At 40.7% G+C, this 25,505-nt stretch overlaps 1 protein-coding gene across 3 annotated transcripts; it reads left to right on the top strand.

Moving 5' to 3' along the window:
- The first annotated feature begins 4,143 nt into the window (after positions 1-4,143).
- Positions 4,144-24,147, top strand: LOC137278186 (zinc finger MYND domain-containing protein 15-like). Of its 3 annotated transcripts, XM_067810381.1 has the most exons (12): positions 4,144-4,213; positions 6,239-6,443; positions 6,950-7,154; positions 11,473-11,619; positions 11,975-12,141; positions 12,707-12,835; positions 13,775-13,993; positions 15,603-15,691; positions 16,292-16,457; positions 17,202-17,260; positions 22,801-23,719; positions 23,777-24,147. In XM_067810381.1, exons 2-11 carry the CDS (start codon positions 6,260-6,262, stop codon positions 23,005-23,007), a joined length of 1,572 nt encoding a protein of 523 aa, XP_067666482.1. In that variant the 5' UTR covers positions 4,144-4,213; positions 6,239-6,259; the 3' UTR covers positions 23,008-23,719; positions 23,777-24,147. The 3 variants fall into 3 exon arrangements, with proteins under 3 accessions (XP_067666482.1, XP_067666483.1, XP_067666484.1); XM_067810382.1 differs by having other exon boundaries at positions 4,172-4,213; positions 22,801-24,147; XM_067810383.1 differs by lacking the exon at positions 4,144-4,213 and adding an exon at positions 4,343-4,420 and having other exon boundaries at positions 22,801-24,147.
- Positions 24,148-25,505: the final 1,358 nt, after the last annotated feature.

The following is a 25,505-nucleotide window of genomic DNA, read 5'->3' as shown; positions in this document are numbered from 1 at the left end:
GGCCAGTTTCTTGCACGCGTGCCCACAGACGTGAAATCGTGGTCTTGTGCACATTGAAATGACGCGCTACTTCCTGAAATGTTTGACCAGCTTGCAGTTTCCCAGTGGCTTCGTGTCGCCGATTTTCAGGCATGCTGGTGACGTTCTGGTGAATGTCTTAATATGTGTGCATTAAAGCTTCGAGCACTGGGTGGTTTTGTTCTGTTTGACACAGGAAAAATGCGTTTCCCATGATTACCATCAAAATCTGAAAGAAATGCACGTGCATTTCGATTTTTCGTCATGCATCAATGCCAAGAGATTTGACAGAGTAAACGTTTGAATTTCAGACATGTTGGAGTAGGATTATCATTTTAAAGACTCATTTACACCAGGGTGCTAAACACTTTTTGGTTCAGTATATAATTGAGCATCTCGTCCATCTGGAATCATTCATCGAAATTCCATTGTCGGCAAACAACATGTTGTGTCTATCTTTTTCGACTTAGAAAAAAACATGTGATACAACGTGGAAAACATGCTATTGACATGAATTTGGATTGAGGAGCAGAATACCTCAGTTCGTACCACAGTTTTTAAAGAACAGAACATTTCGAATGCGTGTGGGCTCCAGACCTGTCTTTAGATGGTACACCTATCACGGTTGTAGAAGAGGCCAAATTCCGGGGAATCATGCTCGACTGTCACTTGACATTCTTGCCACGCATAAAATATTTGACAACAAAGTGTTTGAAGTCCTTCGACGTACTAAAATCCGTTTCAAATACAGAGTGAGAAGGGATCAGACTACCCCCTTTACCTGTACAAGTACAGATCACTGGTTCGCTCTAAAAATTAGATTCAATCCACCTTCAATGCCTTAGGCTCTGCCTTGGAGCCTTTAAGACCTCTCCGGTAGACAATCTATATGCGGAGGCTAACGAACCCTCCATTGAACAACGCCGTATGAAACTTGCACAACAGTATATCACTAAACTGCGTTCAAATGACTCCAATCCAACCTGCCATTGTGTTTTCAACCCTCTACATGAAAAACCCTTCTCTAAAGTGCCAGGCCTGGCTCCACACATGGAATCAGAGTTCCACCCCACATATCTGTAGTTAAAAATGATCTCAATATCATAGCCCCTTACCGGCTTCTCTCTTCGCCCCCCTGGCAGATGGTGAAGCCACAGATCGATCTTACCCTCACCAAAGTAAAACGTCAGAAACAAACCATTTGGTGTTCCAACATGAATGCAAACAGCTACCTTCCAAGTATAGCACCTATAGATCCACTTACCCAGACGGATCCAAGGATGATGGGCAAGTTGCCAGTACTACAGTCATTGGATCCGACACTGGCGCCTCTAGAATCCCCGAGAACAGTTCCATCTTCACTGCTGAGTCCAAAGCTATCGTCGCAGCTTTGACCTATATTAAACACCAGAGCCACTCAAAAACCTTCATCGTTTAACAGATTCATTATCTTGCCTTCAAGCACTTCAGAATTTCAGAATGTTACTTCAAATCAAATTGTTGCGAGAAATCTGAAAGATCCGTTTTCCGTGTGAGTTGGCATCTGATCGTAAATTACCTGGGGGAAGCTGATCTGTATCATAAATTGTTTTGTAAAGAGAATAACGAATTGTTTGCTTTGTATTTGGTGCTGTGACATTTTCTGTTGTTAAAATGGTAGTGAAATGAAAATATATGTTAATGAAACAAAACCTTTTTAGATCATGGATCTGGAATTGTAATGACTGCAAACTTGATCTCGCCACTGCTGGAATAATGCCGACGTGACGTAAAGCCCGACTCAACTCAGCTGTCTGGCACCATTGAAGGATGCAATACATACAGAAAAAAATATCAAAGTTACCTAAATGTACCAGTGAAGAATCGATTTAGAATTTAGAATCCCAGCTTCGTACACCAGTGTTCGTGATGTTGATCACTGCATTGTGTTGCCCAGGCTCGATTATTTACAGACAGCGAATATCAAATCTAACAATGCATGAGATTTGTCTCGTATACCTCACGTGCATACATCATAGATCTACCCACTGACCTTAGTCTTACTAAGTCTGGTAGTAAATACGACCAGCATTGTCCACTCGTGTTTAGTCTTGTTGAAGTTCAGAACGCATCCATGGTGGTTGGAGCGTCGATCAAATGATAGTTCCTATCTCGACTTTCTCCGTCTTTGAAGAAATGTATGATGTGATAGGATTAGTAACGTTCGAGTAGGTCAGTTCAATTTTGATCTTTTATAGTGTGTGTGTGTGTCTGTGTGTATCTGTTACTCTCTCTCTCTCTCTCTCTCTCTCTCTCTGTGTGTGTGTGTGTGTGTGTGTGTGTGTGTGTGTGGTGTGGACCAGCCCACCTGCACTCTGGCTGGTTGTTGTGTTGAGGTACACATGTGCACATACAGTGCGGCTGTCCTGAGTGGAGTATCCATGTTTCTATGTAACATGGTTTGGCGGTGGGCTCGAACAATAGTACTTCTGACTTGTACAAGAAGTCACACAAACACGTGCATGAGCGCTAGGTTATAAATCCTGACCACAGCGTCTCCCACCTTAGCTATATGAATGGGCCTGACCACTAGAAGAAATTGACTGAATCATCTGATTATGTATCCATAGATACTAGATGTTCATGATGTCTGTCACTGGGTTGCCTTGTCTAGACTGATTATTTACTGACAACTGAAATATTGCTGAGTGTGGCATTAAAAACAAACAAGCTGAAACTAAAATGCATCATTTAATACCACTCTGATAACACTTGAAACGAGCTTGACTCATATCAATAAAACATTCAAACACACCTGGTAAAAAGATGAACTATTTCTAGTAGCTCACGTATGGGCAACAATGTTGTGGAAAGTATAGTGAACGATGTAAAGATTTATGTTTTATTTGTATTGTAAAAATTATTTTTGGAATATAAAAGTGTCCTGAGGTTTCACTAATTGGGAAGAAGGGTACGGACAAGATTAATCTTTAAACAAAATATTATATTGTGGATCAAAAACATGTTTTATTCCATCGTTCAGAGAGACAGTCTGTATGTATTGAATCTCAAACTAATTAATTGTTCGGTTTGTACAAGCGTCATTTCCGTGTTTCTCGGACATCGGCGCGTCACTGTTATTTGTGTGCGTAACAATATAGTTTTGACTTGGCCGCGTCCCGATCATCCACTTGTCCGCTATGAGAATGAGTGTCTGTAAGAACGTGTGTGACTAAATCTACTACTCATTATAACGTGCTCAACTGCCCAAGCTGTTTTTCTGAGAGAAAAAAATTAAAATGTGTCCATCACGCGTCACTTTTTTCTGTCAAACACAAAACGTGCCCGAGAAACATTTCATTTTATATGCTGCCCTACATTTCTTGGAATATGAACTCAACTGATCACTTGGCTGTGGCCACGTTCTGCATGCACATGAAACAATTCACTGACAGCTCGAGGTTTTTCTGTCTGTAAATATGTTGTTAACAGCGTTTAGCAACGAAGCTGAACAACTGAACATTGTATGACGACAACGCTTTCTAAGAAAACCTATAACTGTATGGAAACTGATAAACTGGCATAACATTTTATGGACATTCCAAAACATTTTGACAGCAAGTCAAGGCATAGGTTTGAAAATGGAATCTATACTAATTATGAGAATATCTTTTAACATCTTAATAACGTTTTTACGTTGAAGGGAAACGTTTCTTGACAAACGTTTTTTTATATTCTTCGAAAACGTTTTAAGCATTCTAAGCAAAACTATTATGAAACGAGATACTGTTATGGACTCTTGAAATTATTTGATGACAAATGAATTTATTTTGGGCCAGTGGCTCTTATTCTGAATAAAAACTCTCTGTCTTTCTGAAATTGTATTTAGTGGGACCCTGAGACCAAATCATCACAGTCGTCAGCATATATTTGAACAGCATTATTTTCTCTTTTGCCGAAGCCATCCCTGCAACGCCAAAGCCACATTGAAGCAAGTCTACGTTTGCTGATTTTCGTAATCTCCTATCTCACTTGGATTCCTTTCCAATTTACATGTTATTATTGTTACTCTCAGAATTATATAACACGCAGAGATGATACGACGTAAAACGTGTTTACAAAGCTCTACCACATGACAATGACCAGTTGCGCTGTGAGGAGAAGGAGCGAAGGACAGATAACTCTGTCTGGAGTGCGACGACCACCAGACGAGGCGGTATGAAACGTTCAGCAAAAGTTGACTATAATGTCTTTTTCTCAACACATATCTAACGATTGTCTCGATGACACGTAGAGGGCATGTAGGCTCGTGACATACAGTCGATTAGGAAAGTAGAACTGGATCTTTGAATTATGTCAAATTCATCCTTAACACGTTTAATAGTTGTTGATTTCTTGGTGACTGATCAACGATTTATCCCAGGTCGGTACATTACGACGAACATTCATCTCAACAATGAACATGATGAAAAGTATTTGAGAATTTTGTGGATCTCAAAGATTCAGCAGCCTGTGACTGTTCTGGTATTCTGTGCTCACAGTCACCTTATGCATATCACAAACATGTTCACACATTACATAGTTTTCCAATACCATGGTGTAAGGTGTTTTCGGGGTAATAACGCAAAAGATTATCATGAACATTATTGCATATCAGTAGATTATCAAAACTGTAATTCCGTAAATAAATATCACCTCACCTTTCATAAATTTATTGTTAGAATGTTCTGTCGTCCGTTTGTTTCCAATGCAGAGTTCATTTATTGTCTTGTCCGCAAGCACGAGTGCTATAAGTGACGTACCATGTTTTCGGGTTATTCATTATTGCGCGGGGTAACGCCCTCTAATGCATTCTTCTCCACAGAAATCAACAAATACAATATATCATTTTAATTAGAAACCAAGCAAACTGGTATATTTTTCTTGATCATTTTAATGTGTTTTTAGTGAAATTTGTTAAAACTAAACCTATTTACATGTGTAGGACCGTCTCCTATTCTCGCGGGTTTCCAATTCTCTCAGTAAACACATTTTCTGCCGCGGTCACCGATGCGTGATACTTAGCGGTTGTTTACATCATTGACCAGTAACTAAGAAGTGACCCAAGTCTGTGAATTACCCAAATTTTGCAATGTAACGAATATTAGTGAGTTTTAACCAACTTGGAAAAATTGTAAGTTTTCCCCGCCCTTCCCGATAAGATTCCCCTACCTTACACCCACATTACTTTCTCATTGTACCGAGAGAATAGGAGATGCCTCGAAAGGTCGGCGGCAGACGACCATGTTTTTCATCGAGCTTAAGTGAGATAATACACTTGATGGATCAAGCAGTTGATGAATGGAGATGTTACAGTGGGAATCTGTTCATTTACAAACAACAAGCTTACATACGAAAGGAACTGTTTATATTATTTTTTCAGCTGATATTCGTAAGTACCGCGAGAATAGGAGACGCCAGTATATGTTATTCAATCACCTGCACATTCATTCGTCTTGTCTGCATGGCCTGCTATGGCAGGGACAATAAAATGTTTATCATCGCATTAGTATTTTAAATAAAACCAGAGGTACATGCCTGGTACGAATTCTGCAGCACGAAAAAAATATATATAAGCGATGACCAATTCGGTGTTCAATGTTTTTTTATATTACGTCTGAAACATTAGATTCGAGTCACATGATATTTATGTTTGGCATTTCACTCGAGCAGACGATGGTCCGCTTGACAAGCTGCGAGCGTTATTTCAAAAGTTATGATCACATTTAAGAAGGTTCTCAAAGTGCATTACGTTCTAGGGCAGAATTTTAGTACTTTGACAGAAATTAGGCCACAACTTCAGTGAAAGCTGAACATTTCAAACATTTTGTGTTCCGATTGCAACACAATCTTCTGCACACGAGACAGTGTTTACAGGTGGCGCTGTCATCTTGCTATACACAAGAAATTACGGGGGAAAAAAAATACCCCGAAAACATGGTACAGCACGGTATATTTTCACTAGTAAGTAATTTTTTATACGGTTCTGTCATTTGCATCTACAGTGGAAGCTGTCAAAACCAGCATCTGTCCAATCCACAAGTTGTCAACACTGGCGTAAAATCTGAGTCCCGTCTTTGGCTTGTACATTTATCATCAGATCTACAATCTGGCACATTGTGTAAAACAGATTATTTCTTCAATCCCAATAACTGAATAAGTGCCAGTTTAGACAGCTTCCACTTTAACTGTTTTGGCACAGATCTCCGTCCTGATACACATCATGGATGCTGAATCTGATGAAGTTAAGAAGTATGTGGACAAGGTGTTCGCTGAGGATCCTGAAAGGTTTGCAAAATTTGAAGAAGACATCAGGAGGAAGATGGACCAGTGTAAGGGACAGGAGGAGAAGATAGCGGCATTGCCAATGGAAGACACGATCTGGTTTATTAAAGAAATGGAAACAGGTGAGAAACCAATTGTAAAATGATTCGTTTTACCTTTAGATGGCAAGATTTAGATGAGCTATGAACTATTTTCTTTCCGGGCAGTGTTTCACAAATACAAGGTGTATGAACCAGATGGGGCTAGGATGGAGATCAGTTCCTGGAATACTCCCTACATTACATAACTGGGTTGCAGTACCAATATCATGCTTCCAGTTCACTGGGATCTTTATCATGTTTACATGACTATTTGTAAAGCGCTATGTCATTTTCTCATAGATACGATGAGGAGAAATAAAGTGTATACACAAGATTACTTCACAGTCCAACTGGTGTAATGTGGAGGACCCATAAATTATATATTGTGATTCATATATTGTGGAGGACCCATAAGTTATATACAGTGATTCATATATTGCAGAGGACCCATAAATTATATCCTGTGATTCTCATATTATGGATGACCCATAAATGGTATCCTGTGATTCAGTGTTCTTCATCTCTCAAAACCTTGATTATGTTTCCAGTAACACAAGACGATGGGATTACATACCGCTATCTGTGCATGGTGGATCGGGCTGGGATGGGAGTAGGTGTGACACACACTGATGTGTCCATCTACTCCATGGCACAGCACAGCTATGACCTCCTCTGTTTCTGCACACTCTTTCCTATGATGAGACAAGCACGACGACCGAGGATGGTCACATACATGGACAAATCTTTGGCCAAGTAAGTGCTTTGCTTTGACAGGAATCAAAATGATCTATATCAGATTGCTAAACTTTAGATATTTCCTTACCTGACTCATGCCTGTTGTGCTTATCTCCTCCCTCTATGCGAAGATGGTGGAACACTTGAAATCCCTTTGAAGTTCCCTTCTATTTGAAGCAGACATGCAGTATCACATGCCCACTGGAAGCCTCCCTGTTTCCCACCAAATCGGTCACATGACCAGCCATGCTTGTCACTCTACTTCATTGCCAAACGAGGACAGTTGGAGGCACAGTGGATAACTTCTCTTTATGTTTCAGTCCTATTCTCCAAATTTTGTCGCATTCGGCTTTTCATTTGTATTAACTATTGCTACAATGTGAAATTATTCTTGAATTTTTTGTAATTTTGATGTAATTGGATATGTTTTTCATCAACTGAGACTTGGTTCTTACAAGCTACAGTTGTCAGCGCTTGATCCTCACATATTAATATCCTTCTTGCACTAATATTTGTTCTTCCACTGTTCACTGTGAACTTTGCAAGACCATATCTGATGCAGAATTTGCTATTTATTTATGTACTGTTCAAAGATGTGCTAAGGACAAACAACATGGACTCTCTCCAGTCATGTCTGGCAATTTGGTTGATACTGCATCAAGTAAATGTGTATTAACTTCCGCTGATATTCATGTTTATAGGGAATCACCAGACATACCCTGCAGGGGTATACCAGCAACACTATGTCCAAATCTCAGAAGAGTTCATCGTCAGAATCGATGTCATCTCAGCCTAAGAACTTGAAGTCTTCTTCATCCTCCAAGACTAAGTCTTCAACTATGGGATCTTCCCTGAAACAACAGACAAGCTCATCTACGAACTCCTTCACCGACGACATCGTCCCACTCGATGAATGTCTATGGCAAACCTCCGCCTACTCTTGGGGGAACAGAGCATCAGAAAGTCAGTTCAACATTCAGCGTCCACTAGACCTCCATCAGCTGTGTCTACAACAACATTGCAGTCTTCAGAGATTCTACTGTCATGCAGACAGCAAAGATGTCTACACTTAACATGCTGAATGCATATTCTGTGAATCAACAGGCGCTTAATGCAGTCACCCTGTGTAACGGTACAGCGGCATGGAAATACATTCAGTTGTACACGATTCAACTCCTGGCATCGTGAGACTGCACACCTAGGACTGAGATGCGATTTTATTACCAAAAATCTACTGCCCAGACAATTGAACTGACAATTCCACATCCTGACATTATTTACAGTCCTTGGGCAACATGATACACAGGATCTATCATTATGCCCAGTCAGAGCATTGGAAATATATTTCCAATGAACTAAAACAAGGAGACGAAAGTTAAAGCACCTATTCATACCCTTATCTACTGAGAAACCTTCAGAAGTATCCCATATTGCTATATCAGTATGGATGAGAGCCGTTATGCTGAGGGCCTACAAAACAGCAGGCTTTTAAACCTCTGCGAGATTCCAATCCACATGAAGTAAACATGGAAATAGCTCACTTACAATGATAATTGAGGGCTGCTTTTGGAAATCAAACACAGTGTTTGCTAACCACTACCCATGAGACATAGCCATTCACTAGTTTGGGCCACTTGTTGTAGCACAACAACTAACAGTTCCGCAAAGGTGCTGAGTTTCACTCACCCTTTTATCATGTGATTTGAAGAGAGACCAAGACGCTCTGCTGAGTATAACGGTTGAGAGTCCATGCGCAGATCTCGAATAGGCTAGCATGTGTGATTATGATCCTGTACTCATTTTGAAGATACTTGTACATGTGAAGGGTTGCATTTCGTCTCGACATAAAAGTGCATGAGACATATCAGACATTAGCAGGATGCAAGCTCCACTATATATCCACATGGTCAAGTCAGCAGTCACTTCACAGGAAGAGAAGTCTCAATGACTGGGAGTACGTGCCCCCCTCCATTTCACAGATGAAAATTGGAAGAACAGGACCAAACATCCACCGTTCTAGTTTGCGAAGAGGGGAAGTACTGGGTATACTTATATTTCAGCCAACAGAATCTATTGTGGCCTTACCTACTGCTGATTCCATCAGATTGTGTAAGCATCATAAGCATGAGTCAGGATAAGGAAAAATATGTCATTTTCTGAATAAAATTAATTTATGGTTATCCTGACTCATGACGTGAGGGTCGGAGGGTTTGGCATGAAAGATTCACTTTAATTCTCATGTCAGGCTTCTGATATTGCGGAGGGAGTGACAAACATGGCTGCTTATGAGGCCGGAAACAGGGAGGCTTCCACTGGGTGAATGATTTGTATGTCGCTTCAAATAGATGGGAACTTCAAAGGGATTTCAAGTGACCAGACAATCTAGTGATCAACAGCATGAGCATTGATCAGCTGAATGGGAACCGATGACATGTGTCAACCAAGTCAGTGAGCCTGACACCCTGAACCCATTTGTCACCTCTTAAGACAAGCAGAGTCGCCTTTTATGTACTATAACCAGGACATTTAGAGTTGAAAAGTTTATAAAACATTGATAAATATATAAGGAGAAATTGAAGTCAAGTTAGGAAGGGTCAATGTACTGGGAAAGTGCATTAACCAAGTAATCAAATTTTATGGATTCACTTTTCCCGGGGGAAATGGCGATTTCTCTGAAGTAACATAAAACTAAGACCTTGTGATCATACATGAGTAGGCAAATGGACATTCGGATACTAATGGTCAGTGTGTCAATAAAAGGGACACGCAGAGGATCGGAAATAATTTGTTTAAGTATCATCTGGCACCTACCAGTCTGAAATATTATTTGATATTTTGTCAGGTATGTCAGTGTTTGGTTGATGGATGGCTAAAAGTTGATGAACGAAGATGTTTTACACTGGAAGAATTTGATGGTACTGATAAAGTCTCGGAAAGGGACTATTGAAAGTAACTAATTATTAAGATTGGGTATGAGTCATTTTTGTATGACGTAGGACATTATTTCGGGGGGAGGAGCCTAAATTGTCACGACTTCTATTTTGTTAGTTGTCCGGTGAGTGGTGTGCGATTCTGGGCCCCACCGTTGACTTGAGAGGTTCTCTCTGTATATTGAGAGAATTGTTCAGATGAACTTATAGTATCAGAAGTTGTGCAAGAGACCAACAAGTTCTTCCAGGACATTGTAAACTACTGTTGTGTTTAGACCAGAGTCTAGGAAATATTTGAGAACCTTTGTTTGTGAAAAGCATACCCCAAAATAAAAGGACTTGAACGCCAAACTGGACTTATCCTTGAGTATACCGTCTAGCTACATCATCCCCAGACAAAGAGTGGAGGAAATACAGATTGCCTAGGGAGAAGGGTATAACACCCCGACACCCTCAGGTAACAGTACTTATTCTACCCCGTCAGAGGGATTTCAAGTGTTTCACTATGTTCACATAGAGGGACGAGATAAGCATAATAATCATGAGTCAGGATAAGTATGATATCAATTTTACTCTGAAAATTACATTATGCTAAGAACAGTTAATAACAGCTTTAGAAAGTACATGCAGTTATACAAGAGTCATAACGTCTACTTTTCATAGAAATAAGACTATGACCCAGTATTTACAATGCAGATGCAGATGTTTAAGTCTTTCAGTGATACATGACTGTCATCACTTTTATGTAAATGAATACTGGCATCATGGTGTTTGTAATGTTTTGCTTCATTTTCCTTCAACAAACATCCTATGAAGATGGATAGATCTTTGACTGCCTGCAGTGTTGTACACATATATTAATGCACATTCCTATCTGGTCACCACAAAACAGTTTTGAAGATTGTTTTTAAGATTTCTTGTTCTCCAGAAACAAACTTTCAATGATAAATGTTGGAAACTCAAACCAATATAGCATTGTAAAGGGTAAATAACATGGTATCAACAAACATGAGGCAGAGATTGATTCAGCTGTTATAAACACAAAATGTTGTTGTCAATGTGCATGATGCTGTATTACTGATTATCCAAATGGTTAATTCCTGCTGTGAGAGGTTTGATTACATGTTAATTTATATTCAGACATGAGAATTTTTCCACAAATTTTAGGGATATCTGTTCCATTTTGAACATTTTTGTGATCAGTGTAAATCTACAATAAAGACCCCCAAGACTTCCATCAAAATCTTCAGTACTAGTGTTTCTTGTGCTTTGTTGTTCTCATGTCTGTACATTGTTTATGTCATGTTTTTTGTGTCTTCATTATTATGTAGCAGTATAGTTTGTCAGTGAAAAAAACGCAAGAAATAAACCTGTTTCAAAATCTGATGTGCATGATTGTCTTTCAGGGACAATCATTTGGATCTGAAGAGACTTGGTATTAAATTTGTGTCTCCTGGCCTGAGTGACGAACCTTTGAGGGACTTAGAGACCCCCTGGATGAGAGAGTGCAGTATCTGCAGAAGGAGAGGCACAGCAGATCTCTTCAAGACGTGGTTAGTTCTTACTTCACACTTCAGCAAGTCTGAGAGCACTTGTGTATTTATTTGACTCGTGTAGAACCTGCAAGAGATTTAACTGGATTCTTTTCTTCATGTTTAAACGAAATGTCTCGTTTTTCACACAAACATGTGCAAGAGTCTCCCTGACACTGACTAGATCACTGTGTACAGTTGAACCCTCCCAGGAGTGATGACCTTCAGGAAAGATTCTTACCTCTCAGCATGACCGTGTATCCCAGTGATGTATGTGTCTGCTACTACTGATGGTTGAGTTTTGTTCACTCTGCCTAATGTTTGTATATAACACCATCTACTCCAAATAACTACTGCATGGAGTGTTCAATTTTAGTTCATCCTGCCAGGCAGTGATCTACTGCAGTCGAGAATGTCAGAAGAAAGGCTGGTCCCTGCAGGGTGATATGAAGGAGCACAGTCATAAAGTATGGTGTGCCAAGATGAAACACTTCATGTCTAAGACAGCTGAACTGACCCGACTGCCCTTCACCTTCGCACCAGGTACATGCCGTACAGTGAATGGACTCAGTTAATCATGAATGTTACTCAACATTTAGATCACATATATAGATCTAATTAGATCAGATTCACTCAGTGCTGCAGATGTCAAATGTTGAACAAATACTGAAATGAAAGGTATTGAGGCAATTAAAACAATGGTGTCTTTCACCAAAATTATTTCGTACAGTTGATATGGACGATAAGTGTGCACATATTCAATATGGTTGGAGATTGTAATTTGGTTGTATATGGCAGGGTTGATCATAAACATTCTTCAAGGCTATGTTTTACCTTACTTGACAATATAAACAGTCCTCAGCAATCTCATACAAGGTTAAAAAATAGACATGTCCCCAGCAACTAAACATGTCTACTAACTGGATTGGATCTCTGCTGGTCATACAAACCAACTAAATTGACTGGGTGATGAGGGTCAATGACTTAGTTCATTGTATGTCATGGCATTATCTTACAAGGTCATGATCGTGACAGGAAAAGGGAGATAACTCAATCTAAAGGCTCAGCACTGATACTTTTTCTTTATGCAGTATCTATGTATTTATAGAGACAACAGCTTTTGAGTTCAACATTCTGCGTTGTCAGAAGTTCCTGGAGGAGAGGGGTGTGTACAACCAGGGCCTGTGGCGGAGAGAATGTACAACATGGGTCACTCAGGGACACTTCATACCATTTGGTGAATACACATCGATATACATCTGTACCAGTAAGGGCCCCATTTCACAATATTTCTTGTAAACCTAAGATCTTTTAACTTTGCAAGTACTACTCCTGCTTCCTATTCTGTAACATTGAATTGTGATAGTCGTAGTGCTATGAGAGCCTGTGAAATGGGGCCCAGGTATCACATGTTTACTCATTGTCAGTATGTGGTGCCATAGATGCCATGAATATATATATATATAGAGGGAGAGAGAGAGAGGGAGAGAGAGAGAGAGAGAGACACACACACATACACCTGTTATCTTTTAAGAAGTGCTCAAAGGTGCATGTAAACGTACACACACGTTAAACAGTCTGAGTGAGTGAGTGAGTTTAGTTTTACGCCACTGTTTAGCAATATTCCAGCAATATCATGGCAGGGGACGCCAGAAAATGGACTTCACAAGTTGTACCCATGTGGGGAAATGAACCCGGGACTTTCGCGTGCGAGCGAACGCTTTATCCACTAGGCTACCCCACTGTACCTTTAAACAGTCTGAATACTGTGCTAATTGTATAGTGGAACAGGCTTGTTTTCAGAAATGTCTTACACTGAGAACAAAAACATTGAAGTTATTGACATGGATTTGTTAAGAGATCAGTATATGGAACTGAGAAAGTTTGATGGCCCATTGCTGTTTAGTAATGTCAATATGTGAAGGTCCTGAGAACAGAGAGGATCACTAAGCTTAGGTTGACCTTCAGATATTTGAATTATGTGGATAATGTGATTATGTGAAATTGAGTCTTTGTGACAGCTATGGGTAGCAGCTTTGTGTTTTGATTTCTTTGAAGTTTTGCTGGTTAGGATGGTAACGATGATAAGATGTTGCAGAAAAATGAGTTGCACTAGTTTCATCTTCTAGCATGGTTCTTCATGATGAATATTGTAAATGTTTTTAACATTACTCAGGTGAGCTGCCCCCCTGTGATGACCTTGTGGTTCTACCTGTAGAGAGCTGTACACTGGATGACCCTCCTGCCAGATGTCCATCTGATCCATCACAGCCCATCTCTGACTGGGAGTCATACTACAAGTGGCGAGGACTTCGGCTTGACTCACCAGTAGCTGTACTGCTAAGCTTCCCTCTCACCCTGTATTATATACTGACAACATGTCTTCAAAGAGACTGTGAGTCCTTTGTGTTATATATTGACATCTTCCTAGAGACTGTTAGTCCCTTGTGTTATTCACAGGCAACATGTCTTCCTAGACTGTGAGTTTCTTGAATGTTACCAAAATCATGTCTTTCTAGAGACTGTGAGTCCTCTTCTGTTATATACTGACAGCATCTTCCTAGAGACTGTGAGTTCCTTGTGTTATATATTGACATCTTCCTAGAGACTGTTAGTCCCTTGTGTTTTGTACTGGCAACATGTCCTTCTAGAGACTGTGAGTCCCGTGTGTTGTATACCGACAACATATCTTCCTACAGACTGTCAGTCCCTTGTATTTTATTCTGACAGCATGTCTTCCTAGAGACTGTCAGTCCCTTGTGTTCCCTTCTGACAACATGTTTTCTTAGAGGCTGTTAGTCCCTTGTGTTACATACTGACATATCTTCTTTGAGTCTCTGTGTTATAATCTTATATACTATCAACGTGTCTTGCTAGAGACTGTGAGTCCCTTGTGTTATATATTGACATCTTCCTAGAGACTGTTAGTCCCTTGTGTTATTCACAGGCAACGTGTCTTCCTAGACTGTGAGTTTCTTGAATGTTACCAAAAACATGTCTTTCAAGAGACTGTGAGTCCCTTATGTTTTATACCGACAACATCTCTTCCTAGAGACTTTACGTCCCTTGTGTTATATACAGTCAACTTTTTCTTTCTAGGGACATTGAGTCCCTAGTGTTAAATACTGACGTCATGTCTTCCTGTGACTTTGAGCTTCTTGTATTATGTACTTACAGCATGTCTTCCTTGAGACTGTGAGGCCTATGTGTTGTATAGTAACATGTCACCCGAGAGACTGTCAGTGTTTTGTGTTATATACTGAAAACATGTCTTCCAAGAAACTGTGAGTCCTTCGTTTTATATACTGACATGTCCTCCTAGAGACTGTTAGTTCCTTGTGTTATATGCTGACATTATATTTTCCAAGAGACTATGAATCTCTTGTGTTATATATACTGACAACATGTCCTCCAAGAGACTGTCAGTACCTCGTGTTATATATACTGACAACATGTCTTTCCAGAGATTGTTAGTTACTTGTGTTATATAATTACACCATATCTTCCTAGACACTGTGAGTCCTTTGTCTTATATACTGACAACATGTCTTCCTAGAGACTGTCAGTCCCTTGTATTATATACTGACGTCTTCCTAGAGACTGCTAGTCTCTTGTGCTTTATATGGACAACATGTCTTCCTAGAGATTGTGAGCCCCTTGTGCTGGAGACATGTCTTACAAGAGACTCAGAGTCCTTGTGTTATAATATACTGACATGTCTTCTTGGAGACTGTTAGTTCTTTGTGTTGTGTACCGACAGCATGTCTTCCTATAGACTGTGAGCACCTTGTGTTATATATACTGATAACATGTTCTCCTTGAGACAGTGAGTCTGTTGTGTTATATACTGACATGTCTTCCTGGAGACTGTGAATCCCTTGTGTTATACACTGACCTGCTTGACTGAAGCCAGTTTCATTCACTTGTATATATGTATTATTTGAGTGACTTGTTTTGTACTTGTTGACTGGTGATGCCCATGTTAAATCTCCTGTGTTTTCCAGATCCTGGTATGAAGGTGTGTGCAGGAAGACGGTATGTCATTGACCTAGTGGGTGTGGAGAAGGAGGTGGAGATGCTGCCGATGTTCAAGGTAAATAGCACAGGGAGGGGATACACTGTAACAGGAAGGTGATACATGGTGCTACATGTACCAGGGAGTGGGATTATGGTGATACCTTCAGCAGGGAGGGGGTACATGGTATTACCTGTAACAGGGAGAGGATACAATGTGACAGGGAAGGGGTACATGGTGCTACCTGTTACATGGAGAGGATATAATGTGACTGGGAAGGGGTTCATGGTATTACCTGTAACAGGGAGAGGATACAATGTGACAGGGAAGGGGTACATGGTGCTACCTGTTACAGGGAGAGGATACAATGTGACTGGGAAGGGGTACATGGTGCTACATCAGTACCTGTAATGGAAGAGGATGCAGGGTAACACCTGTAATAGGGAGAGGCTACATGGTGATACCTGTAGTGGAGAGGGGTGTACATTCTCAACCTCAAACCTTGAACTATACTGTGGGGTAAGCACTGTGATCTTGTATCAGTTAATGGGATTTATTGTCAACCCTTGGTACAGTGTGAATTTTGTATTTTCAATGTCTTCTTCATCATGATTTTAAAATAGTTTATTTTTTGTTGTTATGTGTTTTGATAATAATATCAGCCCTATGTATCTGTAGGAGTTTGGCCGCTTGTTACCAGACATCAAGTTTGAGATCAACATGATTGGAACAGAAATATCAAAGCATGTGGATAAGAAAACTTACCAAGAAGAAAATGTATCAATTACGATACATCGATCACTCTACCACAAATACACAGGGCCACATCCACATCTTGTGCTAGGTGAGCCAGAATCTGTGTCTGCTTAATATTAACAGAGATGCCAACCTCTCCGAGTTTGGAGGAGTTACTCCGATTTTCATATACAAAATCTACTGTCTGATTTGTCTGATAAAAAACTCTGATTTTTAGAAAATACAAATATGTAAATAAAATGTAGAATGTCAGAAAGAATTTTAGTAAATAGCCGTTTGAATATGTTCGTTTGAGTTAAGTATTATCTGGGTAAGTATGCCCGGAAATTGCATATTTCCAGAAGACTAAATCTATTTTTGTAGGGGAGACCCCCCCCCCAGACACCCACCGTCCAAAGGGTCCCAATCCCCCTCTCACCCTCACCCGCTAACTCGCCCCTTCAGGGCTCGAGAATTGCTTTGGGCAAGGCATGACTCTGCTTTCATTTGATTCAGGGTTGGCATCTAGCTCCAAGAATATATGAAGGAGTCTTGTCCCCTCCACCTACACTGCTTGGCTCCATTTGTCAGTGACCGTTGACGATGCCTTCTGTTTGTCTCCCGATCTTACCCCAAATGTGCAGAAGTCAGTCAGTTTCCCTCTCTCTTTGTGCTATAGCGTTTGTGCCTGTCATTTTACAAAGCTGATTATTCTAATGGTGGCTGTAATATTCTCCTACTCTGTTTACATAGTATGTTAAGAAGTTTCAGACTTTTGAGCTATGTTCTGTGTGATATTCAGAGTGAAATGGTTACAGTTTGTAAAAATCAAATACATGATCTATTCCAACAGGTTTTAATGCTGGTGTGGGAGCATACATGACCTGGGCAGCTTCTCTCAAGAAAATGAAGGTTTGTTTGACAGCAAATTTGACCTTCCTTTCAGTGTAGGGCGGTGGGTTAGCCTAGTTGTCAAAGCGGTTACGTCAAAGGCCCAGTTTCAATTCCCTGCATGGGTACAATATGTGAAGTCCAATTCTGGTGCCCCTGCTATGATATTGCTGGAATATTGCAGAAAATAGCATAAAACTAGACTCACTCTCTCCTTTTAATGTATGTATTGTTTGCAGTCTCGTGTAACATTAAAATATACATTATCATCATAGTTTCATACAGGCCCTTTCCTGTCTAGAACTATGCATTACTAATCTTATTTCAAGATCAAATACTGAATTATGTCTTTTCCACCTGTTAAGATTGATAAACATAGCTCCAGATTAGATTTGTGCCATGTGGGTATGATACCCATACATTTGAAACTAAGAAGGTATTTCTATTTTCATGTGCACATCTATACTTTTTGATACCCACCATGTTTCTAAAATTTGGGTATTCATTTAAAGTATGTATAACAGGTGCGACATTTTTATTCAGTTTCTATTAAGACAAAATCCTCCCAAAAATGCTAGGCTAGTAGCTAATACAGCTTTATCCACATGTGCTTCAAGAAATAATAAGTCCCTTTACATCCATTTTGGTGTAAACAAGATACCAAGATGGATATTAGATGATGTAACAGCCATGGATTTAGTCTAACAGTTAGATTTTTAAACTTATCCTATCTCACGTTATGCATCTCTCTTCCTCACTTCGACCTTGTGTGGAAACATGCTGTCAGCTAAGTTGAATCAAATCTTCTTGGCCTCTGACCACCCGACCTCTGTCCTCGCCATAGACACCTGTCAGTCATTTTGCTCATGCAGCCATCTCTGCTGATCATGTGACGACTTGTACTTGTCATTCTCTTTGTTGTCGCACCACAGTGTGGACGCGTGTTGTCTCTGTGAAGAATTGTGAAACATGGGTGGATCTACAAAGAAGGTACCTAAGAAACGTAGACGTTGTGGTCAATGTATTAGAAACTTCTCAGCGGCAGACCCTCACAACTTATGTATGGATTGCATAGGCATTTGTGATAGGTCTAACAGATGTACGTATTGCAAAGGGAAACACAATGAGGAGTTTTCTCAGTATCGGCAGGTAGCTAATAGACGGTTATCTGAGAGAGATCGTCGGCGAGCAGAAGATGGGCAATCTGCTCCCTATAAAGCCGAGGAAAGAACGACACAAATTAGTTGCTAGACAGTCATCTTCAAAATCAGCAGATGAAGCTTTTTTGAATGAGGCCTTGGACTCATACCTGAGTGAGAATTTGAGATGATTGTCTTGTCCTAGTAATTTGGAGGCCTTGTGGGACGTGGGCAAATCGTCGTCACCACCATGTATGATGGTTTTATCACAACCAAAGCCTTCAATGCGTCAGGCATCTATTCTCACGATACCACAGTATTTTTCATCGATTCATCCAACCGATCCATTGACTCTCAAACTCTCTAGTGCGAGTCGGTCTACCACTCAAGGCCACGATATGGTTGCAGCTCATCCGATTGAGTCTGATTCGGCGATTCACTTAAGTAGTAGGGGTGGAATCGATTTGGTGTTTTCCCATTCACTTCATGCGAACACTTCGCTTCACTCTGCAGTCTCGGTTCAGTGTTTCCTCAACCATATTGCTCCAGTGCGGTACTTATTCAGGGTGACTTTGGTTTGGTGTTTGATCACAGAGAGTTTATTTTCCATGTTGGTTCGAGTGCAGCGCTTAGTGCATATACAGTCGGCAGTGCGGCAGTTAGGAGTGTGCCTCTTGTGTCAATGGATACTCCACGTGTATTGACAGCTGCTGTCAGGGCACCGTTAGTAACTTGCTCTACTGGTTACTCAGGCGTGACTGGTTAGTTACATAGCACTCCGCAGTTTACATCGATACCTTTATCAAGACCTACTTTGATGGTCTCCTTGGCACCAGTACTGGAAACGGTAACATCGCAACATATGGATTTTGATGCGTTTGTGATGCGCGCAGCTGCGGTGATACGGCAACGGATTTGGAAACGCTTCTGTTACATTACCCTTTTCATTACCAATTCACAACTCGGTAGTTGTTTGTCGGTCTGTCACCCCGTCTCCCTCATCTGACAGCTCGTCAAGTTCAGATGTCAGCATCCATGTGGTAGATACACTATCTTTACTGGTGTGGATTGCTGACAGTTTGCAACTACAGCAAAGCATTTCTTTGTTGGGGTCTAAGCAGAGGTCTTATTCTCCCTTTATGGTTAAGGATCATGAGTTGGTTCATTTAGGCGGAACCATTTGTAAGGTCATGGTTCCACTCAACTTGGTGCTAACAACGACAGAGGGAGTGGCTATGGCTGTGAGTCAGGTGTATATTCGGGCAGCTGTGGTCTTGGTGCAGGAACAGATTATCATCATCCTGGATTTGATTGCAGTTTTTTCTCCTACATCACTGCTGTGTGTCGAAGGGGACCTCTACAGCTATCTTCCTCTGAGGATAGGTTCCGAACAGATTTATTTCACCATCCTTGGTCTGGTAGTTGACCTTTCAGTGGGGCTATTAGAGAAATGGCTAACAAGGTCAGTCAAGATGCGCATCTACAAGTTTCGGTTGAGCTCCTGAAGTATCAGAGATTACAGTTAGAGGAATCTATGCGACATCAGCAGATGGCCCGTTATGAACCCACCAACCCAGACTTGCGCTCAGGGACTGGATCCCCTTTTCTGGGGAGAGGAAGCAGAGGTCGTGCCAATTGTCAGCGTCACTCCAAGGCCATCAGGCATTTCCGAGCAGTCCTCTAACAGGACTGCATGACATCAGAGCACGACTGGGTACTTCCGCCCCCAGTCGTGCCTATCCAGTCATCACCAGTAAGCGGAAGACTTGGAATTTATGCACCAAATTGGACCATTCTGGAAGACCCTTATGTGTTAACCACTCTGTCCAAAGGTTTTCAACTCCCGGTTGTGGAGAATCCTCCCTTGACACGGTTATCAGGACACAGAACATATCCAGTTCAGCAACTGGATGTCTTGCGAACCACAATAGATACGTTACTCCAGAAGCTTGCGATAGAGTCCCTGGGACCGGCTCCAGTCGATCTGGGATTTTAGTCTCGAAGAAGGATTCGGACAAGTTGAGGCTAATTTTCAACATGAAGGTCTTCAACAAGAGGTATCTACAGACTCCACCTCACTTCCGGATGGTGTCAGTAGCTCTTTTAAGAACAATCATCAAGCCGGGGGATCTGCACATCCCGTTCTTCCCAGCTCATTGCAAGTTTCTTTGGTTTGTTTTCGAAGGGCACCCACTATCAGTGGCGGGTGCTCCCGTTTGAAATTTCTTGGCCTCATGGCTATTCACATGGGTCACGATGCCAATCACCAGCTTTCTGCATCGCAAGGGAATAGTCTTCGAAGCGTACATTGACGACTGCATTCCAGCCCATGCCTATTCTGCTCTCCTCCTGCGTCACATGGAGTTTACGATGCAGCTACTTCACCAGTTAGGCTGGTTAGTGAATCGGCAGAAGTAGGAGCTGAGTCCTACTCAATGCCTTCAGTTCATCGGGGCAGTGTTCGACACAGAGGTCAACAAACTGTTTGTTCCAAGGGAGCGGTTCAGCAAGATGCAACGCTTAATTCCCCTTGCATTAACTCAACCCAGGACGCACCGCCAGCTCAGGCTTTAACCCTCAGAGGTCACAGCTCCAGCCATTGCAAGTGTTTCTAGCTCCACACATGAGGAGGGGCGTTCCATCTGCACTGATCATGCTACCCATGGAGCTTCACTGTCATTTACTGTGGTGGATGCAAGAGTTGAATGTTTGCGGCAGAGTTTGTTTAGAGCCGTTTGTTCCGTCTCACCACTTGTACATGGATGCGTCTCTACACGGGTGGGGAGCTCACCTTCTCAATCAGCAAGTGGCAGGGCAGTGGTCTCTCACAGACAGCGCATGTCACATCAGTGTATTAGAACTGAGGGCAGTAATCTTGGCCATCAGTCATTGTCAGGAAGAACTACAGGGATCGGTTCGATCGGACAACGCAGCGGTCATGTGGCACATCAATCAGATGGGATCAACATGGTCATCTCAACTTCTTCGGTGGACGCAACAATTCTTTGACCTGGTGGACTCTCTCAAAATATCGGTTCGGGCCAATCATATTCCAGGGGTCAAGAATGTCTCTCTGTCACGTCCGAAGCGTCCATCCCAAATGGAGTGGAAGTTACATACAGTGGTGTTCAGGACTATTTGTCTTCCATTGACGAAGCCAACTGCAGACATATTCGCCACCAGATTCAACCATCAGCTGCACCTGTTCGTGTCTCCGATCCTGGACCTGTTGGCTTGGCTCTTACAATTCTGTGGGATGGTTTCAACGCATACACGTTTCTACCAACGGCCCTTCTTCCACGCATGCTTTTCAAGCTGCGTACGATTCAGCAGATGATACTGCTTTTGGTCACATCCTACTGGCTGGCGGGGAGTTGGTTTGTATATCTTGCAGAGCTAGCCGAACCAGATCCAGTTCCACTTCCTGACCGATTCAACCTACTGGTTCATCCACACTACAGATAGAATAAGTTTAAAAATTGGAAATTTTAACTATAAAATGGATGGATGGATGCCCACCCAACCTGCCCCACTTCACAGATTAAGGGTAGCTCCAAGACGAGATTGACAAGTACAAGTCGTCACGTGATCAGCAGAGACGGCTGCACGAGCAAGATGATTGACAGGTGTCAATGGTGGGGTCGGGTGGTCAGAGGCCAGGAAGATTTGATTCAACATAGCTGACAGCACGTTTCCACACATGGTTGGAGTGAGGAAGAGAGATGCATAACGTGAGATAGGATAAGTATATAAATATACAATTTATAGTTAAAATTTCCAATTTTGATGTATTGGGGAAATGACTATTGTTATATTGACATAAAGTAAGCATAAATATTTCCTGTTTTTTCAAATGCTGAAATCTATTTTCTTGCATACTTCAACTTTTTCATAGCATATTTTATGCAAATATGCAGCATATTTTTATTTTAAACATATTTACATAGAGAGAAGGGATTGGGTACAAGTTATCCCAACTTAGTGAAACCCTCTCCTATATGCAATGCTTACACGCATGAAGTGAAACAAACTATGTACAGGAATAGAAATATATATACAGAAGGAGAATAAGCCATATAAAACAAATAATTACAGGGAATACATGATTTCCTTACATGATTAACATTATATCCAATCACTGAACCTTTTAGATTTTAATATATATTTTTGAACTTCTTTAAAAATCTGGATATTATGGATATTATATCTGGATATGCAGCATATCTAGAGCTCTGGATGAATTTGTCTGTACCGACATTCAGAATAGGGTTCCAGTTCAATGTTCAAACTTTCTGCTGTTGATTTTGAGTAAAGTTTTGTATGTGATTTATACATTCCACAAAATAACGCTGTTTGTAGTGTAGTTTTCAAAGATGTATTATAAGGTATCAGTAACCTCAGAATCTGCAGTCTATCTTGCAGGTGAACAATATGGCTGCCTACTTCACTGACTACTGTCAGTACAGCTGTGACTGTGCCCGACTTGCCATGGAGGGAGTTAGGCTTGGAACATGCACCACACCCGAGATTAACCCATTTCACAGTCCATTCCGCAAGGTGTGTGAAGAGAACAATATGCCATGGTACAGTAATGGCTTCATCTTCAGATTGGTGTATGATAACCTCTAGCTCCATGAGGATGGACTGTTATATCATTGGCACCATCCACTGACTGGTGTATAACATCTTCCAGCTCCATGAGGATGGACTGTTATATCATTGGCACCATCTACTGACTGGTGTATAACATCTTCCAGCTCCATGAGGATGGACTGTTATATCATTGGCACCATCTACTGACTGGTGTATAACATCTTCCAGCTCCATGACAATGGGCTGGACTGGTACATCATTTGGATCCATCTACAGACAGGTGCATGAGGGCTTCTACCTCTGTGATGATAGACTGTACTTGTATACCATTTGGATCTACAGACTGGTGTATGTCGTCTGGCTCCAAGGACTGGTACATCATTTGGATCCAGCTACAGACTGGTGTGTGAGGACTTCTACCTCTGTGATGATAGACTGTACTGATATACCATTTGGATGTACAGACTGGTGTATGTGTACTAGCTCCATGGACTGGTACATCATTTAGATTCATCTACAGACTGGTGTATGTGTACTAGCTCCAAGGACTGGTACATCATTTGGATTCATCTACAGACTGGTGTATGTGTACTAGCTCCATGGACTGGTACATCATTTGGATTCATCTACAGACTAGTGTATGTCTTCTGGCTCCAAGGACTGGTACATCATTTAGATTCATCTACAGACCGGTGTATGTCTCCTGGCTCCAAGGACTGGTACATCATTTGGATTCATCTACAGACTGGTGTATGTGTACTAGCTCCATGGACTGGTACATCATTTGGATTCATCTACAGACTAGTGTATGTCTTCTGGCTCCAAGGACTGGTACATCATTTGGATTCATCTACAGACTGGTGTATGTGTACTAGCTCCAAGGACTGGTATATCATTTGGATTCATCTACAGACTGGTGTATGTCTTCTGGCTCCAAGGACTGGTACATCATTTGGATTCATCTACAGACTGGTGTATGAGGTCTTCTAAGCTCCATGATGAGCTTGGTTGAAAGATACACTTATGTGACTAATAAGTGTAGTGAATGACTACCGTTTGTCAACAGTAACCAACCATACTTTTTTGTGAGTTGTTTGGTAAGGTAAGAATGTTTGCGTTTGATTGGACACAACGATTTATTGTATATTTTGTGTAAGAATAAACAATTTACATCAACTGGTGTTCTTTAAAAGGATTTATTATTATGAGAAAAACTGATTTGCTCTACATTTCAGTACAGTGGTAAATCTGTTGGTTTGATAGTTCATTGCAAGGTGAACTATACTTGTCTACTACATTTGATATGGAAATATACTATACTGGACAAAAATAGAAGATTTCGAAATTTTTAATAATGATCTATTTATTTATTGATACACTGATAAAATATCAATCATAAAAATACCAATATCCCTAACTTATTTTGTCCATTATAGTTCAGATGTATGTAACAGGGAAAGGTAATGGAGTTAACTGGGTATGATGGTGAAATAAACTGGTTCTAATGTGTATTAGTGGGAGATATACTGATTCTATTGTGTATTAGCGGGAGATATACTGATTCTATTGTGTATTAGTGGGAGATATACTGATTCTATTGTGTATTAGCGGGAGATATACTGATTCTATTGTGTATTAGTGGGAGATATACTGATTCTATTGTGTATTAGCGGGAGATATACTGATTCTATTGTGTATTAGCGGGAGATATACTGATTCTATTGTGTATTAGCGGGAGATATACTGATTCTATTGTGTATTAGTGGGAGATATACTGATTCTATTGTGTATTAGTGGGAGATATACTGATTCTATTGTGTATTAGCGGGAGATATACTGATTCTATTGTGTATTAGCGGGAGATATACTGATTCTATTGTGTATTAGCGGGAGATATACTGATTCTATTGTGTATTAGTGGGAGATATACTGATTCTATTGTGTATTAGCGGGAGATATACTGATTCTATTGTGTATTAGTGGGAGATATACTGATTCTATTGTGTATTAGTGGGAGATATACTGATTCTATTGTGTATTAGCGGGAGATATACTGATTCTATTGTGTATTAGCGGGAGATATACTGATTCTATTGTGTATTAGCGGGAGATATACTGATTCTATTGTGTATTAGCGGGAGATATACTGATTCTATTGTGTATTAGTGGGAGATATACTGATTCTATTGTGTATTAGCGGGAGATATACTGGAGTCCTTTGTATTACAGGAGCATATGTAATTCTTCTGATGTGTATTACAGGAGGCTATGTCCTAGTTCTAATATGTATTACATAAGGAAATATATTGGTTCTAATGTGTATTACAGAGGGAAATATTCTGTTTCTCATGTGTATTACAGGGAGAAATATACTGATTCTAATCTCTATTGTATGATTGTATGTAACTGCATCTCCTCATTGAGAGGTGGAGGAGTACACTAGATGTTAAAGTGTTACCTGGTCACACCAATGTCACTTGAATAATTCCCAACATTACAATGTGTTATGCCCCTGTCTGGTGTCTCTATAGGGT

The sequence above is a fragment of the Haliotis asinina genome, chromosome 3 (assembly GCF_037392515.1).
Source record: "Haliotis asinina isolate JCU_RB_2024 chromosome 3, JCU_Hal_asi_v2, whole genome shotgun sequence".
Taxonomy (NCBI): Eukaryota; Metazoa; Mollusca; class Gastropoda; order Lepetellida; family Haliotidae; genus Haliotis; species Haliotis asinina.
The sequence above is the reverse complement of the archived record's forward strand: the minus strand, read 5'-3'. Positions and strand labels throughout refer to the sequence as shown.

Coding starts and splice junctions, on each gene's coding strand:
- LOC137278186 (XM_067810381.1), top strand. CDS start 6,260: ATGGATGCTGAATCTGATGAAGTTAAGAAGTATGTGGACAAGGTGTTC. Junction 12,142..12,706: donor GCCCTTCACCTTCGCACCAG/GTACATGCCGTA, acceptor ATGTATTTATAG/AGACAACAGCTTTTGAGTTC. Junction 16,458..17,201: donor ACATCCACATCTTGTGCTAG/GTGAGCCAGAAT, acceptor CTATTCCAACAG/GTTTTAATGCTGGTGTGGGA.